Source organism: Chelonia mydas, chromosome 10, assembly GCF_015237465.2.
Source record: "Chelonia mydas isolate rCheMyd1 chromosome 10, rCheMyd1.pri.v2, whole genome shotgun sequence".
Taxonomy (NCBI): domain Eukaryota; kingdom Metazoa; phylum Chordata; order Testudines; family Cheloniidae; genus Chelonia; species Chelonia mydas.
In genome coordinates, this window is record NC_051250.2 from 11,478,345 (window position 1) to 11,499,069 (window position 20,725).

Below are 20,725 nucleotides of genomic sequence, written 5' to 3' on the forward strand. Positions count from 1 at the left end.
GCTCTGGGCTTCTTCCCCCTCCTATCTCTGGGCGATGGGGGAGGACCAGGGATGCAGTGTCTGGAAATAACCCCAGACTCCTACAAGCAAGGACAGTGCTGTCCAGGGGTCAGAGCCTGAGGTGTTTGCTCAGCATTTACTCAAGCACTTTCTATGGGAGGGCATCAACCAGCCTCTGAATACTGGGGCTGAAATAAAACCTCTCTCTAGTGGCAGGTTATTCCATCGCATGCAGGGTTCTTACACCTTCCTCTGAAGCATCTGGTGCCAGCCATTGTCAGAGCAGGATAATGGACCAGATGGACTATGGGTCTGAGCCAATCTGACAATTCCTATGTTCCTAAGGATTTAAGGGCATCACCCTATGCATGGAGCTGATAAATTCACTGGGAATCCATTTCTGACTATGTACAATTCTCCACACATGACTGAGCAACAATTAAGAAAGGAAAATATTTACAGTAGAACATTCTGACCCCTCTTCATTAACTCTCTTTTCCAGGCTTGTATGAGTCCATTGGAACGTGCCAGAACCGCTCAGGGTCCAGTGGTGGGAAAGGAGCTTCCCGGTCATAGCATCATAGAGTTCAAAGCCAGAGGAGACCACCAGTCTACCCCTGAGGGGTGGTGTTTCCCTGGCTGCTTCTGTGTGGCTTCTAGGGAGCAGCAATGAATTCCTCCTTCTCTTTCCCAGAGAGCCACCTCAGCCTGCTAGGCCTTTTGAAAGGAGAGAACGGGTCCCTGCCCAGAATGTGGAATGGGAGCCAGGAGCTGGACTGGGAGGAGCTCTTCCTGTTTGCAAAGGAGCCTGTCACCATCAGCCTCACCGTCCTGTACCTACTCTCTTTTGTGGTGGGATTTGTTGGGAACATCATGTCCATCAAAGTGCTTACCAGGAAGCGTAGCAGTCGGATGCCCAGCCTGAGTGCCACCAGGAGCCTCCTTATCAACCTGGCTATCTGCGACTTGATGGTGGTGTGCGTCTGCATGCCCATCACGGTGGGGAACTTGATATACAAAGCCTGGGTGTACGGTGACTTCCTGTGCAGGGCTGTGCCATTTGTCCAGGCCGTGTCCGTCTCAGCCAGTGTGCTCAGCCTCACGGTCATTAGTGTGAACAGGTATTACAGTGTTCACAACCCTCTGAATGCCAGGTCCTTCTTCACTCAGAGGAAGATCCTCAGCACCATCCTGGTGGTGTGGGTCCTGTCCTCTGGGATCTGCATGCCCCTTATATTCATGAACAAAAGGGATGAGATTGGGGCAGTAGAGGGACTGCCACTGGTGTTCCCAATCTGCAGGGAAATATGGCCTCAAGAGAGGCTCAAGCAAGCCTACAACTTCCTGCTCTTCTGTGCCCTCTATTGCCTGCCCGTGCTATTCAATATGATCATCTGCTTCCTGACTGTGCGAAGGCTGTGGAGCTGCACCAGCCAGTTGAAGGAGCGCAACTCCCTGAACCGATCCCTGCCAGCCTCCAGGCTGAAGATCCGCAAGAAGGTGGCCCAGATGGTGGTGGCCCTGGTCCTGCTGTTTGCCATCTCTTGGCTGCCAGTCTACATGATGGACATCTGGATTGACTTCAACATCCCCAACTCTTTGCAGGATGTGACTCCATCTCCCTGGGTCCTGCAGCTCAGACCTTTTGCTCAGTGGCTAGGCCTCACCAACTCCAGCCTCAACCCCATATGCTATTGCTTTGTTGGGAACCTCTACAGGTCAGCCAAAGAAATGAAGAGCAAATACCACCAGAGGATGGTCTCCCTTTTTAACTTCTCTCTGTCTGAAGGGACTGCACCTTCTTCTGTGCCTGAGTTGCTCTCTTACAGGAACTCCATGGACTCTGCAGGGAAAAAGTCCAGCTGCACCCTGGCAATGAGCAAGAGATATCAGGGGGACACTGACCCTAAGAACAACTATGAAACTCCACTAATGTCCTGCCAGTCTCTGTCTCTAAACACCATGTCTAGTGAAAAGACTTCTCTATAATCCTGCTCAGGAAGAACACCTATTAATACATTCATCCTTACTAAGAGGTGTATCAGACACATCTGATGGCCATTTGGTAGGTTTTTCTGAATCTGATATTCTAAAGAGGGAGAAGAAACCTAGCATGCCCTCTCCCAACCTTCCCCGCCCCCAAATAAAGACAGAGGAAGGAAAGAGAGATAACAAGAAAAAATGCCGAGAAAAAGATTACTTCTATTTTAACTGAGATGAACTTACCAAAAAGGACAAATTATCTCTACCAGAGACACCTGGACACAAGAAATGCACAATCCTCTTGCTCATTAAAAGCTTTCACACTGAATAGATAAACTTCCAATCAGATGTTCTCCTCCTGCAGCTCCATCTCTGCAGAGATGCAGGTTTGATACATTAGCCATTGTACTTTGACCGCTTGCTGTTGCTTACCCTGTGCTGATAAAGTCCAAATGGAACAAGCTCTCTCCTGGCTGCAAATGACATCAATCGGAGTTGCAAACAGTAAAGAAACTCTAGAAACCATAGAACATAAATAGTATTAGCAGAGAATTTCACACGCTGTGCCACTTGAGACGTCATTGTCTGATCTGTAACACACCAAGCTGCCATACAGACAAATGCTACTGAAGTGAGTTGTCTGTGACATAAACATTATGGTTCTGTCTTTGAAAATTCAGAAGAGATACTGTGGTCTCAGAGCCCCTCTGAGAAGTGCAGTAGGAAAATGGGCTCTTTGGGATTGGGAACATTTTCCTTTTGGTGGTTTGGATATAACTGGATTTCTGTTAACACATTTTCCACTCAGAAAGTCAGCTCACCCACCGCTCTACCTGTACAAAGCAAAGACAATGGCATGGGAAAATAAAAGTAAAAAGTGTTTTATAACAATAAAATCAGAACCAAACTGTAATCTGTAGTCCTGTTATATTTCTCTGGGGAGGAGAGATTCAAAGTCCTTTTATTTTCCTAAAGAGGAAATGCAGGTTAAAATGTGTGCTATTAGCACTTCTAAAGGAGTCTTTGCTAAGTAAATAGTAATGATTGTTTATTTGTACTATAGTAGTGTCTAGAGGTCCAGGCCCAAATTGTGAGTTCATTGTGCTATGTAGGGGTTCTCAAACTTCATTGCACCATGACCCCCTTCTGCCAACAAAAATTACTACACAATCCCAGGAGGGGGGAGTGACGCCTGAGTCCACCTGAGCCCCACTGCCTCGAACGTGGGGGAGTCAAATCCCAAGGGCTTCAGTCCCAGGCAGGGGGCCTATAGCCTGAGCTCTGCCACCCAGAGCTGAAGCCCTTGGTCTTCGGCTTTGGACCCAGGCGGTGGGGTTTGGTCTTCAGCTTTGGCCCTGGGCCACAGCAAGTCTAACGCCAGCCCTGGTGACCCCATTAAAACGAGGTTGCGACCCACTCTCAGACTGGGGATGTGACCCTTCAGGGAGTTGTGAGACAGTTACACGGGGGTCGCGAGCTGTCAGCCCCATAGGGCTGACAGGCCTGAGCCTGGCCATACACGGGGCTGACAGGCTCAATCCCCCATTAAATTAAATTAAATTAACTTCCCCATGTTTAATTTCTAAGGGGGGGAGTCACAGTCAGAGGTTTGCCCTGAGAAAGAGTTCACCAATACAAAAGGTTTGAGAATCACTGATATATAGTCATTATAAAAGACCAAGCCTCTTCCAGTGATCTAACAGTCTGAATACAACAGGTAAAGGGTGGGAGAAAAAGATACAACTTACAAGTAGAATATTGGGATGAAAGTCAAGGACCACCTCTTACCATATGTCTGCATAGTGCCTAACATGATGTGGCCCCAAGTCTGGCTGTGGCCCCGTGGTGCTACCATAATGCTTTGTTCTCTGCTTACTCACTCAGCAGCATTTGGGAGACTAGAGGTGTCATGTCAGTGAGCAGCAAAATGCAGGAAGCAGCCTTTTTGGCAAAAGATTTCACATACTGTGAAACCTAAACGTTGGAAGACTAGAAGCAATCTTATTAGAGAGCAGGGGGGACAGTGTTCTGTGGAAACATATGATTCAAGTAACATCCCACTGCCTCCCAGGGAGCCTTTTGCTTTGAGAGCTCAGAGAAAGCCAGACTGAAATAGCCATCTGTCCCAGCAGGATTGCCACCTTTTTAATGATCATTAAATATCATTTCATGTTACTAATGATCTGCCTGGAAAACAAAGGATTGTCTCCTAACAGATAGTTGCATTCAGAGTCTGTTTTCCCTTCTTTGTGTTAAATGGGCACAAAATCACAATTAAGCATTTTTACAGCGAGTGAGAAATGTCTCCTGACTGCTGTGCTCAGTGTGAAAATGCCATTTGCATTTCTGCAGGTGATAGCTCATGGGACATGGACAGCGCCTGTTGCCTGGTAAGTAAAAAGCTGGCCTTTTAATACCCTTCAGGGGAACATTTGCAATGATTTTATTTTTTCTTTCAAAGCATATGTTAGTGTTGGTGAAAGATGCCAGGCTGAGGAGCAGTAGGGGCCAATCCAAAACCCATTGAAGTCAGCGAGCTTTGGATCAGGCCCTATAAATTGAAATCCTCTACCCACAGACCAGGTGCAGCACAGCTCTGCAAAACTTCCCTTATGTTGCCTGGATAAATGTACTCAATCTTGTTCTGAAGGATCTGTGTCTAGGGAAATGAGGGGAATATAGGAGCTGCCATATCAGATCCATCTGGTCCAGTATCCATCTTTGAGAATGGCCAGTAGTGGATGATGCAGACAATAGTACAAGGACTCCGCCGTGAAAACTTATGGTATAACCTTCCCATAGGAGAAGTTTCTTCCTGAGCCCATCATTTACTGGGTTTATTTATGCCCTGAAGCATGACGCTTTATGTATCCCTTAACAAATTCTTTAGAATCCGATTGAATGAAACTGTGGGAGTTGTCATTATCGATAAACATTTCTTACGCTTTCATGAATCCTACAAAGCTCTTGGCCTCAGTGATATCTTGTGGCAATGAGTGCCACAGGCCAATCATGCCTGCATAAAAATATTTCTATCACTTTTAAATGTATTGCCTTTCAATTTTACTGAACATCCCCATGTTCCTGTGTAAAAATAGGAGTGTCCACATTAACTTCTCTGTACTATTCATTACTTTGTCTGCCTTGAGAGGAGAGGAATAAGAGGGAACATAATAAATTACAGCCTCAGTCTTTCCAATCTCTCCTTGCTTCTTATCATCATTACTGGTACTGGAACCTCCTTCCCTCTCCATACCCATTCACTCCTTGACCTCTCTGCTGAAACTACCCAGACGCCTATCAATTATCACGGCTCGTTTTTGTGACATGCACACCTGTTTACTACTGAGAACACTAATTAATTTCACTCAGTCTACCCAACAACTGCTAAATAGGAATGATTTTCATTCACTATCACCTTAGGGCAGATTTGAATCAGTGATGTAAGAGTGAAAGCCTGTGTGTCCCATGAGACACCCCCTCCCTCAACAGGTCATTCAGCCATGTCTGTGTGACGTGGGCTAGCCCAGCTGAGGTACAACTGCAGCATTTGGAAAGGTGGGTTTTTTCCTCCCTGCTCTCTGATACACAGCTATTTATAGCAGACCAGATCCCCTTGGGGTCCTGCAATCTCCTTGTGTCTAATGCCCGACAACCTGACAGGCGTCTAAATGCCATTAATGCTTCTGGCCCTGTGAGGAATACACAACAGACACATCTTTGTATACCGAACACAGATGAATTCCCAGCAAGGAGCCCAAGCTAAAGGTCTTGCTCATGGCGTGTAGATTAGCAAACATATTTCTCTGTACACATTGGTCAGTGGGGGCTGGATAGTCTGGGAAAGTGCATTTTAAAGATACCGAATCTTTCCCTAGGAAAGCCCCAAGAAGTCAAAGGAAATGTCACGATCATTAGACCGTCCCAGGAGCAAATGGGCCCAGTTTAAAGAGCTCTGGAAGGAAAACGAAGATGCAGCCAACAGTCACCATGGTTTCACAGTCTTTGTTTCTCTTTATCCCCATCAGTCCTTGTTTGCCTCTGCTGAATCCCTCACTCTGGGAGCAGTGGGACAGGATGCTGATGACCAGAGGATGGCATTGCTGGGCAGCTGAGTTGGCATTCTGCGTTCCTAAGGCCAGTGGGCCTTGTTCAGTCCAAACACATGAAGGCTTTGGCCCTGGGCCATAAGAACAGCAGCACCGGATGCATTTTGGCTTCTTGATTAAACGATGACTTAAGGTAACCACGACCAAACTTTCTGATGTCCCTCCCTAGGGCTCGTGGACAATCACTGCCCAAAGGTTGATTTCATCAACTGAAAACACACCCACACTTCGATCTTTGTGCTGCATTTAGTGAGAAGTGAAAGGCTCAGAGGTTCAGTTTGAGGTTTGGGGTTCTTCTTATCTGAGCTAAACTCATTGCTGGTCCCTAGTTACTAACCTCCCATCCCGTCCCATAGCAACTACCCAGGACACATGGGCTTTGTGAAAGGAGAAATCTAATTATCCAAGCAGTATAACTACTAACTGTTTCCACAGGAAACAGACAGTGAAATAAGGCCATTGACTCATTTGCCATTAACAATGCTGTTAATACACCCCAGCTCCACAGGACCTCACCCTATTCTAAGCTTTGCCAGACCGGCTGCAATTTTGCCATTTGAATCAATATGGGCAAATATGCTGCAAGGTGGGTGGGTGTAATGTAACTTTAACTGAATCTCTTTGCTGCTGCAGGAAATCACAGACAGTTTCCCTATGGTGCCTGGACTGTCCTACTGTCTCTTCCTCTTCTGCCAGTCCCATGCTCTCAGTTTTGTCTCAAAGCCCTCAGCACCTGGGGATGGATTTTCTGCCAGTTGAATTCAGGCTGAATTCAGACCTGGTGTAACTCTATTAAAGGCAGAACTTTATGGGCTTGATGGGACATGGACTGTCTCTTGCCTGCTGCAATTACTGTACATTAACACTGACACAGCAGAGACTGGGGAAAGCTCATTCATTCATTGACAAAACAAGTGAGGGCTGTTGGAGATGCTGTAGGGGTGCCCCCCTGCTTTCCTCCCTTCACCCCATTTTTCTTCACTAATCCTGCAACTCCCACCCATTCCCTCCACCACCTCAGCCTCTCCTCCATCATCTGCCCCTCTATTCCCTTTCTCCACCCTCTTCCCCAACTCTCCATCACTGCTCATCAATGTATTGTTTATTTATTCCTCACAAGTATTAGTAATTTATATTAATAATAAGTGTGTATATGTTGAGTCACTGACGTGCATAGCCATGAGCAGAGACATTTAATATTCTGATCTTACTTACACTGCTGTAAATTAAGAGTGACTCCTTTGGAAGTCAAAGATGTTATGTGGGTGTGAATGAGATCAGAATTGGGCCCATGATCCTGCCCCAGGAGTTTGTCATTTAAGTGGATTTCCTTCAGTCTCCACCACTTTTGATTTTCCCCCATGGCTGGTCTCCAGCTGCAGGCCCAGATCCTCAGCTGTGCCAGAGCGCCCCAGGCTGCAGATGAGGACAGCGGAGGAAGTATACATCTCTGTCAGCCATCTTTCTACTTCCCTGAACTTGGGACAGCTAAGAGCCACTCGAACCCCTGGCATAAGTTAAAGCAGCCTCAGGAATCCCCAGCTGCCTGGTTTAAAGTTGCTATTCTGAGGGCACAAAGCAGCCTTAGAAGAGGTCAGGATCTGACCCTGTCTTATTATTCACCATCACTTACTCCTCAAGAATCTCAGAGGGCCTGTCCCACCCTTGGAATAATCCAGAGCAGGGCAAGAAGAGGGTTCTCCACAAAGGGGGGAGGGTTCTGTTTGCTCATGTTTTACATATTTTGCTTAACTAACCCCCACCCCAGAGATGGAACTATCAGGCAGGTTAAATGCAAAGCCACCAGCACAGGGGTCAGCTTGTGATTCTCCTTCAAAGCTCTTTTGCTCTGGTAGTAAGTCCATCACACAGACACTTGACATATTCTAAAATTAAATCAGTGAGAACAGCAATGCCACCGGCTGACTGTGGCCTCCTACATTTTCTTATGTCCCATATGGTGGAGAAGGAGGAAGTTCTCCATATTATCTTTTTAGGAATATCATCTGCACCTCAGTTTCCCCATTTGATATTATCCTCCTGACTGCATGGAATTAAATCAAAGGAGGTTGCTGGGAGGAAACAAACAGGAAATGAAACAATGACAAAGATATGGCACTGCCATATCTTAAGGAATACCCAGGGCCCTTAAGGAAACAATGGGGGAGCTATTCATTAGGAAGTGGTCACCTGCCTGGTTCCAACCAGACTTGCAAGTTAATTTTTCCCAGGCCTGAGCCTAGAATCAAGGGGACCCCAAATCATTAAAGACCCCAGTCTAGAGAGAAAGTGGGTGAGCAGGCAGCAGTGGCTGGAGATGGGTCTCTAACAGAGAGAAACACTCGGAGGACCCCTGTCTCTCCCAGGGAGCAGGGGGCTGGGCTGAGTGGAACTTACCCAAAGCTTTCAAGGTAAGAATAAAAGTTGTCTGACCCAGGCAGACAGGCCTTTTGTTATTTTATCCCTATGCTCTGAGTGTTACGTACCTGTGGATAATAAATAATATTTTGTATTCAAGAAGCTGTTTGAGTCACTTTAATCAGCTGCTCTCACAGGCTCCCTGAGGAAAGCAGTATACAGGTGCCAAACACAACTGGGTCTGTCATGTTATCATGGTGGTAAACAGGGTGACTGCAGCCCTAAGACCCAGTCTAGTTTCTCTATCTAGAGAGAAGTGAAGGTATCACAACCTGTCACTAAAGAGATGCACTAAAAAGGGTCTAAAGTGCTGCTCGCCCTGTAACCACAATCTGTGTTATTAGTGAAATCCTTAAATCAAGCCTCTGGATTCAATGGTAAAGTATCATGACTGCAGTATGCCAGTGTTCTTATAACAGCGACTAAACAGCCAAAGTTCTGTCCCAGCATGCACTGGGCTCAGTATAAAATCTGGGACGGACACTGTCAGAGGGAGACTCATCGTTTGTTGTTCTAGAGCCCTGGTCAGGAATATGGAAGGGGTCCCCCAGCACATTACATTCATCTCTCCATTATGCACCTTTTCTGGCATTCATAGGGGACATACTCCAAAACTAACAAGTGGGGCTGTTCCTTATACTTGCATATCTCCTGCACTCCACTCCAGCCAGCAGGTGTCCCAACAGTCCCTTTGCCTTCCCTAGCAAGGATGATGCCTCCAGATTCCCTTACAGGGCAATCCAGGATTCAATTCTCTGCTTTCTTGGCAAGCCATTTAGTGTCTCAATGCCTCAGTTTCCCATCTGTAAAACGGGAAGAATGGTACTCCCCTGCCCCCCAGGTGTGTTGTAAGGATAAGTATACTAGAGACTGTGAAGTGCTCAGATATGACAGTAACAGGGACCATATAAGTACCTAGATAGATTCAACACTTGCAAACTAACATTTTTCCAAGTGAGGTGTCTCCAAATCAAAGTCCTTCTGCTTGGTGCCCCTTGCTCATTGCAAGAAGCAGCCTGAAGAAATCAATGCCTGGAGCATTACAGTAAAGAAATGGTCTGGGGCTGGCTGAATTCAGGGGCTGGTTAGTTTGTCATCATCATCACTGAACGGGGGAAGGGAGTTTTCCTGGAGCAGAAGTGTCACCTTCGATTTTGCATGTTTTCAATGCAGCAGCCTGTTCCTGTTGCATAGCTCCATGTTAGCCAACGCACTGCATTTTGGCAGATCAATTACAAAAAAAAGGCAAGTACATTTCAAATAACTTCTGTGGGAGACGTTTCCTGAACCTGAACTCTGAAAATACTCAGGAGGTGGGAAGCATTGATCCCTTTCATACAAGCATACAGACAAGAGGCAGATCAGAGCGTACTGTTCCCCACAAAGCTCTTCCACAGAGAAGAGTGTTATAATAGGGAAGCAGTTATCATTGGGCCTGATTTTCAGAGGTGCTGAGTTTCCATTGACTTTGGCTGGGTTTGCGAGTGTTTAACACCTTTAAAAGGGAGGCCTTTATTATTTATAAGCGCCTCTCTGTTCATGGTGCAGGAGCTTCCTGGGTCTAAAATGAGTGTTTCTTTAGTGTACGTCCAAATGTGGATCACATGTGTTTCTGATATGCAAATCTTTGAGAATCCTCTCCTGATCATAAACTGATCCCCATTCATCTCAGGTGCAGTTAGCTCCATCCAAAGTGAAGGGTTCTCTAGCTTGACTTCCCTTCACCATGCTGTGCAGCCCAGAACTTTGTCACCCTTAGCCAGTGCAGGTTGAGGAGCATTTCTGATTACCTTAGCAAGGCTGAACTTGCAAGGGATGGTCATCCCCGAGAGCACCTTTCAGAGGATCTCCACAGCTACCTATTGACTATGAGTCAGAGACCCTGCATCTGTCTCCGACTCCTGTGTCGGAAATGGATTACACATCGAATGCATCCAACTCGGGTGTTGCATAATCCATTTTCCACTTGAGGGGTTTTTATTCAATTCCCAGTTTTCTTTTCTCAGCTATTTTGTTGCAGAAAAGGTGTGGCTGCTTATGCAGGACGTGAATAAAAAAAAGAGTGTATGATGAATGTATTGGTTAGGCAGATTTATCCCATTATCTAGTGCTCACAAGCCCAGAAGTTATTTCTCAGGGCAGTGAAGGAAAGTGTAATATGCTATATGGAAAATAAAAGAAAGAAAAAGATCTAGACAGTGAAGTGAAACATCTTAAACTAGTTACTGGCAAAAAAATAGAACTGCCAATTTTATTAAAGCTCACAAGTACCTGCTAATACGTTACGATAAAGATCTGGACAATTAAACTAATAAAGCTATTAAATCTGCAACAACCACACAGCCTAAGGATCTCAGAAAGCCGTACACTCCCAGAAGAGACCTTTCTATTTCCATTTCCAGATATTAACATGCATAAGCAGCAACAGGTAGATGGTATGTGAAGCCCAGATGACAGGATCCACCTAATCCCCTTAAGCTCCAATATCTCTTTAATTGTCTCCAAAGAAGCTTGCAGGTTAATGCACATCAAACATATTATCAGTGATGGGTCCAAAGCACCTCCTTGCCTTCCTTCTTGTCTCTCACAACCAATTTCATTATTTCATGAGTTCTGCCTAGTGCACGGGGATCCTTCTGCAGTTCAGAGCATACTCTGCATAACAACCAGCCTGTAAAACAGCAGGTTCATTTTTGCTATCTGCCTAGGTATCTAAATGGCATAATTATTGTAATTTCTCAGTGCTTCACGATCATTAATACATTTATCCTCTCTGTGAGGTAGGAAATTAGAATTATCCCTATTTTACAGACAAGAAACAGAGATGCAGTGACTAGTCTAATGTCACACAGGGGGTCTCTGGCAGAGCAGGGAAATGAACCCAGGTTTCCTTTGTCCCAGCCCAGTGCTTTAATCACAAGACATTCTTCTAGACTCTCTAGGCTCTTTTGGGGGTACACAGTATTTACAGGAAGAACTGACAGGTTCCCTTACAGCTCCATAGTGCAGCTCAATAGTCAAAGGTGGAGTGGCTCACAAAAACTTATCTGGGGATGGGGAGTACTGTGTAAAAACTGATGACACGATATGGCAGATGAGCATCAGGGAGAAGATATGCTACAAAGACAGGAAAGGCAAAAATTCTCCTCCTAGAGCCACCTTGGCAGTAGCCAGCTTTGGTATTCTGCTCTTCCTACGCGTGCAGGACTCCCATGGAAACCTGCACATGCAAGGAGAGCAGCACTGCAGAGTCAAGCCTTACCATGAGGCTTGTCCTTTATGGGATGGTAGGTGTCCCCTTGAGAACTAGAGGCTCTTCAAGTGAAGTTGCAGGCAGAGGAGCAGCTCTATAAGGATAACAGGTTGGCCTCCAGGATTACATGTTCTCAGGAATTTGCAAATCACTTTGTTGGGCGTACAGGCCAAGCAATGATTTTTCTGTCAGCCCTGTAAGCTCCATCTGCGCTCTGAACATCAAACAGGGCTCTGTCTGCCTCCCACACTAGCATCACCAGGAACAAATTTAGTTGAGCATTTTATTGAAGCTCAATACAGAAGAGACCCCAGCCTGCTTTCCCATGCCAGTGTTGGTTCTGCAGTGCTAACAGTAGCAAAAACTCATTTGTTTCAGTAAACAGATGTAATTCAGTGACTGAAAACACACAGGGCTTGATTCTTCTCCACTCATTCTGCACCAGTGTAACCTGTTGACTTTGGTATACTTATTTCTATTAGTGTGAGATTGGAACAAGGCCCGCAGGGAACAAAATACAGTGGATGCAAAGTTACTGTCATACCAGCTGCTGTAATTCCATTGACTTAATGGAGTTACTCCTGATTTACAAGTCAGAGCTGGATCTGGCACCAGAGGCAGAGTAAGAAGGTGCCCTTTTTATATTGTCAAAGTTACTTCTGAGAACAAATACCATAACAGCTCTTCCTAAGAGTTCCTAGCTTCAATGTGCTCATTACTCTGCCTATGAAAGCATGGAATTCCCATGCTCTCAGGTAACCCTGAAGTCTCAATGTCTGACGGTTTGCAGCCATCCATCTGCTCTGCATGTGCCCTCTGAGACTGACAGGGGCAATTGCATCCTTAAATAAATCTTTAGGCAATTTGTGGCATTGGGTATTGAGTTGCCCTCCTGTTGCCCGGTATTTCCTGAGAACAATGCAGTGGCATGATGAGGCCCCTCACAGTGCTAATTGTAATAATAAAGAGAGAGATTTTCATCCAAATGGGCTTTTGTTGGAACTTTCAGGAACCTGATCCCAGCTAATAATGACCTCTCCGGCTCAAGTTCCAAACAGCCCCATTCTCCCCAACGCAGTGAACACCTGCCTGACTGCAGACTCTGCAAACAAGGAGCATTTAATGGGCTATACCAGCCACACGCCATAAACCAATAATCCAGCACCAAGTCAGAGCAAAGCTGCTGCCTTCACACAGCTCACTCCTTTTTTCTCCCCCAGTAAGGAGCATCTGGTCAGAGGACACAGAAATAAACCATTGTCATGCTGGCTACGACACCAAGCGTGAGAACAGTATCGTAATCCCTGCACTGAACCAGTAATAGAAAATTACCATGCAGAAGTAAAATGCCCATCAATGTTGCCGGGGTATATACAGTGCTATGAAAATGCTCCCACTGGTGGGGCATAGATGACAAAAAGAAATTAGGGTGAAGAAGCTCACACCGATGGTACCCCAGCCATTAGCAGAGGCACATACCAGCTCATAGCTGTTCGGGCAGAGAACTGCTGAGGAACATATCACACACCTTAGGTCCTCTCTAGATGCACATCTAATCCAGTCCATTTCAGGTATTGCTAAGAGAATCACCCCAGTAGTACCCCAAGCGCCCTACACACGCATTACATTTCCCATACAGATGTTTGCCGTGGGCGTTGGGTTGTATGCTCTTATAGAAGGTGCGTGGAGTTAAACTGAAAAGGGGGGACTTTGCAGAATAACTAGACACAGTGTCCTGGAGAAACCCATTCTACAATAGGTAATAAGCAGATGTATTGCAGTAACTCCTCAAACAGGGACTTTTCCTTGCTGTCAAGGTAAAGAACAGTTAGTCCTCTTGGATCCTGTCATGTGGTTCACTACTCAGGCACCTCCTTATGGCCACTCTCGACTAATCTGATACCCCCTCCTTCGGTCGCTCACTCCATCTCTCTCCCTCTCTGGACTCGATTGCGTCCTCTTCACGGCTCGGCCCGTTGGACAGGTCACTATAATTTTCCCCTTACAGGATATCAAAGTTCCGCTGGACGATCTGTCTCAGGCAGTCTTCCTTTCCACTGCCCAGACCAGGCCAGGCCACACCTCTAGTGGCTAGCCGGGGAACCCAGGCCTGCTCACTACTCTAGGTTCCAGCACAGGCACCCTATGCCCAGCAACCACGGTCTACCCAGTCTCAGCCCTACTGCTGTTCCCCTGTGCTCTTCCTTTCTTTGTCTATTGGCCCACCCCCCTACCACTGGAGCCTCCTATGGTTACTTCACCCTCTCACTGGCTCTTGCCAGCTTCTGTATTCCGAGGCAGGATGCTAGGGCTTACTCTCCCCCTAGACCTACTCTTTGTCTCTAGCCCACTCCCCTCCTTTCTAGGAAGTGACTGAGAGTTCCTTCCTGTAGCCTGCTCTTACCACCAATTTACTCTCTATATGCCTGTCCCAGCTCTTCCCCCAGCTGGGCTTCATCAGCCATTAGGCTCAGCCAGCCCTGACTCTCCTCCAGGTGCAGCCGGTCACAGGGCTTACTGGACCTTTTTTACCTGCTCAGGCCTTGTCCTGCTGGGTAGACCCCCCCTCCCCCCAGTCCCCCACAACATTTCCCATCTCAAGTCCAGGCAGGCGCGCTCAGAAGCCAGAAGATTGATATAACTGTCAGGCAGGCAGTAAAGTGTGTCTCCAAGGTAGAACGTCGGACTTGGCAATCTGAGCTCCTGCCAACAGCAAATGGTTCAAAACCTCGGCCACCACTGAACAATAAAACCAAACCAATCCTGGAAACATCAGCAAAAATGACTGACAAATAGCCCCAGTAAGTCTGGAACTACTGCAGCAGCTGTGAGCTTCCCCCTTTTGCCACACCAGCCAGGGTTAGCTATACCATTCCCTGCACTGATGATTCCTTCCAGGGAAGTCTGGGACTAGAGTAACTGAGCTTCCCCTCCACACCAGCATCAGCTACTTCATTGAGGAAAACAAGAGATGATGCTGAGTATCATCCACCCCCATTGCCTTCAGGATGTCCAGTCTCTCACAGGATACATCCCCTCAGTTGTGGCTGGTAATGTTTATGTTACATGGTTCTAAATACACTTCTGCTGGCCACCGAGTTGTGGCAAAAAGAAATTTCTTTCTACCTTTTTCTGTCCCCAGAGGCTGATGTGCAGTGGACTGTCCACTGCCTTTCAGTGCAGGGTCAGCTGTCTGTAATACGGGCAACATGACTGAATGGCAAAGATCAAAAAACTGATAAACTGATCATGTACCAAAAAAGCTTGAACAACGAGCCTTAGGCACTAAGGCCTAGAACCATGGGGAGTTAGGTACCCAAACACTTTTGAGGATCTGGGCCTTATTGGGTTTGTTATAGGAAGTGACAGAGGGAAAATCCTAATAACAGGAAAGTAACATCAAACATCAGAAGTTCTCTGTCTGACTAAGGTCTATATCCTGCTTCAAGACAGCAAAGTTCTGTCATTAAGATGGATGGAAAGGAAGTAAGAAAGAGCATAACACAGTGTTTCATTTATAACCCTCCATTTTCTGCACATGCTGATGAGCCCAAGCATGTTTGATCAAGAGGCTTTTGTCCCCAGTGGGTATGTTCTGATAGATTGTTTTCTCAAGTCCTGCCACAGTTTAGAGAAAAGTTAAGAACTTTCTTTCAATATCTTGGCATTCTGTGCTGAACAAGAGAATTCTGCAACTAAATTGTTTCAGTGGGTGTTGTGTTACCAGAAACATATACCCAAACATGCACTATGAGTCTAAAATGATTTTGATTGCAGATTAAGGAAAACTAGCAGCAAGAAAGAACAAAGGTAACGCATCCAGGAGAGAGCACAGTGTGTGCCTCTCCTCTGTCAGTAGCTGCAGCCACTCGAAGAACAAGATGGCTGAGGGAAATTCACCTGCAAAGGGCTAGTGCAGTGTCTACTCACTGGGGGGAATATCCCACCCCATAGGGAGCTCTTGTTGGGTAGGAGAACTTTTCTCTTAGGCTGGGTTAGCAGGTCAGCAGCATAATGTGACAGCTGCATCTTCATATGATACAAATGCAATGTTTTAAAAAATGAAAGCTGAAAATATGCAGATTAGAGCAGAAGTGGAGGCAAGGCCACAGTGTGGTGGAATACAGGGTTTTGGGCTTTTTTGCATGCTTGTGATTTTCTCCCATTCCTGCATATACAGCGGAGGGTAGGGCTGTTAACCATTATTAATAATGAGCATTACGCTGGAATGGTCACTTTACCACCAGCCCTGGCAAAGGGCAGCGTTTACTGTGTTGTCCCTGGTGCAGAGTGAGATGCTAGCCAGTGCCCTGGGGGGCAGAGCTCAGATCCTGTCCCTTCCCCACCATCCACCTGCACAGGAGGGAAGGGCTTAGTGGCTCTGAATTACCTGCTGTCTTCCTCCTGCTGCAACCTGGTACAGGTAGCCAATGCAAAGGAGTGAGGGACCTCTTCCACTCCCTTACTCCCTTGTGCCGCTGGGCCTTGAGTTAGTCCTTATGTAGCACTTTGAAAGGGGCTTTACAGAGATATCTGTGACGCATGGTTCCCAGCCTGAAGGGATTACAATCAAAAGCCTCAACCTGGCTAAGGGTGGATTGGGGCCACGCAGATCCCACTGCAGGATCAGGGCTTTTATTAATGGATGGTTGTTCACATATATTTGAAAGCATTGCTGTTCACCGTTTCCTTTCTTTTTTTCTCTCCTTTTATTGCCAGTTCTTTAAATTATAGAGATGAGATCTCCTCTCGTCTCTTGTCCACAGATCCATTAAACAAAGCATCCAAGCAATCCATATCTATTAAATAAAACAGTAAGAAAAGATAAACACATTGAAACTGCCATCCATTTATGCCTGCTGTTCCGAGGCAAACATAAGGATCAAATTAAAGAGGAAAAGCAAGAGGGGAGAAGAAGACAATTACCTCAATGTGTCCCAGTGGCATTCTCTGATAAGTGTGATAAGAGAATTAAGCATCATTTCGATACACTCTGCCTATTTATGAGGTGTTTGCACTGCACAAAGCCACTAAGCAAAGTAAAAGAAAGAGGAAGAAGAAGAAAAACAAGTAAATCCAGGTGACTCCACTGACCTGCCCACAGCAGCATCACCCAGAACCCAGATCTCCTCTGGCTATTCTCTATGCTCCTAGGGCCCAAGCTTGTGAGGTGCTGAGAGCCTTCTGCAAGATACTCAATGGCTTCAACTCCCATTAATTTAACTAGGGAGCTGAAGGCACTCAGCCCCTGACAGAATCAGACCTCTAAGAAAAGACTTAACGGGACTGACTCTGATCTTGACTCCAGTCCCTGGGAGGGAAAGGGGGATGGAAAGGTGGCAGCTGAGGACGACTCCCGAGCAGGCTTGCCCAGGTCTATGCCATGTGAATGCCAGAGGGCACAGGAGAGGATGGGAATTCCAGAGATGGGAGAGGAGCTGGAGTGATCGCCAGCTCTCCGAATGGCCCTTGGAGGCAAGTTCAAGTTGCCAGCACAAGTTCCATCTCTGAGGAGCTCTGGAGCAGCTGAGGGTCCAGCCCTAAACTATCATCCGATTGACAGAATATGTATAAACCCTTTGTATATCAACTGTAACTTTGCCACCTGGGGCCTGGTTCCACCCCCCACCCCCGCACCAATTTTACACCACTGTAACTTCATTTCCCACAATGGAGCTGGTCCTGATTTATCCCAGCAAGAGGAGACTCAGACCCTATGCATTTATGCTTTTCACACAGTCCTTCATGGAGGACAAACATCTTCCTTCTATTCCGAGTATCATTCTATCTAGACATGCAAAATATTAAACTCGCTGACCCTGGAAATCTCCGCCTTCCACATCCCGAAGCTGATCCTTCTTGGTAATGGAAGAAAAATAATGAATGCAGCGCCTGTAGCAGGTTACAAATTCAAGGTTATTGCCTCCGAGTCACTGGCTGGCATCTAAAGGTAACTTCCCCTGATGGAATTATGAGTTTATTAGGCATGTGAGACATTCCTGCAGCGTGAACAGGCAACACGAAGGCAGATTCATAGATACTAAGGTCAGAAGGGACCATTATGATCATCTAGTCCGACCTCCTGCACAATGCAGGCCACAGAATCTCACCCACCCACTCCTGCGAAAAACCTCTCACCTATGTCTGAGCTATTGAAGTCCTCAACTCGTGGTTTAAAGACTTTAAGGAGCAGAGAATCCTCCAGCAAGTGACCCGTGCCCCATGCTACAGAGGAAGGCGAAAAACCTCCAGGGCCTCTTCCAATCTGCCCTGGAGGAAAATTCCTTCCCAACCCCAAATATGGCGATCAGCTAAACCCTGAGCATATGGGCAAGATTCACCAGCCAGATAATTCTTTCCTGGGTAACTCAGATCCCACCCCATCTAATATCCCATCCCAAGCCATTAGGCCTATTTACCGTGAATATTTAATTACCAAAACCATGTTATCCCATCATACCATCTCCTCCATAAACTTATCGAGTTTAATCTTAAAGCCAGATAGATCTTTTGCCCCCACTGCTTCCCTTGGAAGGCTATTCCAAAACTTCACTCCTCTGATGATTAGAAACCTTCGTCTAATTTCAAGTCTAAACTTCCTGGTGGCCAGTTTATATCTATTTGTTCTTGTGTCCACATTGGTACTAAGCTTAAATAATTCCTCTCCCTCTCCGGTATTTATCCCTCTGATATATTTGTAGAGAGCAATCATATCTCCCCTCAACCTCCTTTTAGTTAGGCTAAACAAGCCAAGCTCCTTGAGTCTCCTTTCATAAGACAAGTTTTCTCATAAGACACAAACCCTCGGCCGGCGATTGCTCAGCATCCCTCTCCTGTCCAATTGGCAGCCCCAAGATTTGTACGGTGTATTGCTGCTACTTCAAATCAGAGTTTCTAAAAGTTGAGAGTCCTCTCTCCCCCAGTCGGCTATTTACCTTGCTTAGCTGTTTATAAATCGCCTAGTACCTTAGAACCGCCACTTAGTTCTTTCCTGTTAAACAAAATATTTTCTTTGACGAAGACTCCTGAGATAGCCCGGATTGCAGGGCTCCTAAGAGTGAATAGAAGCAGAAGTTCCCCAAAGTATCAGGGCAAGTCAACACTTAAAACACTGCGTCAGCGCAGCTGCACCAATGCAGCTGGGTGGCTGTAGTGGTCTAATGAAGATGCTGTCAGCCAGGGCTGGGCAAACTTTTTGGCCTGAGGGCCCCGTAAGGGTTCCGAAGCTGGATGGAGGCCTTAAATTGCTCCCTGTAGGAATGTGCTACTGACTATGTACTACTCACGGCTGCCAGTCCTGGTGCTCTGAGCGGCACGGTAAGGGGGCGGGGAGGTTGGATAAGGGGCAGTAGGTCCTGGGGGGCAGTCAGGGGACAGGGAGCAGGAGGGGTTGGATAGGCTTGGGAGTCCTGGGGTATGTGTCAGGGGGTTGAGGGGGGATGGATAGGGGGTGGGGCAGTCAGGGGACAGGGAGCAGGGGGGGTTGGATAGGGGGTGGGGTCCCAGAGGGGTGGTTAGGGTCGGGGGGTCCCAGGAGGGGGCAGTCAGGGAACAGGGAACGGGGTGGGGGGGTTGGGTGGGTCAGGGGTTGTGAGGGGGGCAGTCAGGGGGCGGGAAGTGGGAGGGGGCGGATGGGGGTGGGGGCCAGGCTGTTTAGGGAGGCACAGCCTTTCCTACTGGGGTGTAGTGTATTAAAGTGCTCCTCGTAGGAATGTGCTTCTACGGTGTACTACTTACCGCTGCCAGTCCTGGTGCTCTGTAAGTAGCTCGTTCCTACGGGGAGCACTTTAATACACTACACCCAGCGGGGCTTGCAGCCATGCTGCCCGGCAGGAGCTCGCAGCCCCGTTGCCCAGAGTGCTGACGGCACGGCGAGCTGAGGCTGTGGGGGAGGGGCCAGGGGCTAGCCTCCCCGGCCGGGAGCTCAAGGGCTGGGCAGGATGGTCCCGCGGGCTGGATGAGGCCCACGGGCCGTAGTTTGCCCACCTCTGCTCTAAGCCGATGGGAGAGAGTTCTCCAGTCGGTGTGGTTAAACCACCTTCCCGAGAGGAAGAAGCTACGTCAGTGGAAGAAGTCTCCCGCCAGCATAGCGCCGTCTACATGGGGGGTTAGACTGGTATAACTAAGTCGCTCAGGGGCGTGTGGATTTTTCACATCCCCAAGTGACCTAGCTGTACGGTTATAGGTCTGCAGTGTAGACCAGACCTCAGATTCGGTGGATATGACATCCCTTCTCTTCTCAAACCTCGGAACCTTGAAGCAAGAGTCACTTTCCTGCTCTACCAATACATGGCTCGGCTTTTTAAAGAGACCCCTCCCCAGCTTCTCATTTTGTGCCTGCAGTTCTGACCCCTCAGATGACTACTGGAGCGACTCGTATGCAGACAGCTGCCTCCATGATTTGTGGGGGCAACCATATAGTCAGGCAGCACTTGCACATGTAGTTAATTGGGTTGCAAAATCACTTCCATATTCACAGAAAATTCCAGGCCCTTAACATCAATTAATCATGTTTTTAAAGTTGCTGCTTTATATGCTGATAGGACTGGATGCCTGGTCAGTGTGAGGTGTACAGAGGTCAAATATACCCTGAATATATATTGTTAATAAGTTACTATAACTCCCTTTCTGCTTCAATCAGGAAACAATCAGTCTATTCCGCACTCCATGACAAGCAAGATTTAAGCAATCACCTCTTTGCCTCAGTCAGGAATAATTGTGTCCTGATTTGAAAAGTACTGTCCAAAGTAAAAGAAGATGTGAAAAGAACCTGGGGTTAAAATTAGCAAGCTAATGCTCCTGAAATGATCATCACCTTTTTGGCAAATCCGAGAGGGACATGACCTTCTTGCAAATCAAGAACCACCTGTACTGATCTCTGGCAAGGAGCTTAAGATGGTCTGATTGTATATTAAGTTTCTGTTCATCACTGGCAATCTTCTCCTGTTATCACAACTTTTGG

The 20,725-nt window shown here is 46.9% G+C and overlaps 1 protein-coding gene across 1 annotated transcript; it reads left to right on the forward strand.

The window, feature by feature from the left end:
- Positions 1-534: 534 nt before the first annotated feature.
- On the forward strand, positions 535-2,853 carry LOC102932310 (galanin receptor type 1). Its single transcript, XM_007065347.3, has one exon. It carries the CDS (start codon positions 670-672, stop codon positions 1,987-1,989), a length of 1,320 nt encoding a protein of 439 aa, XP_007065409.2. The 5' UTR covers positions 535-669; the 3' UTR covers positions 1,990-2,853.
- The last annotated feature ends 17,872 nt before the right edge of the window (positions 2,854-20,725 follow it).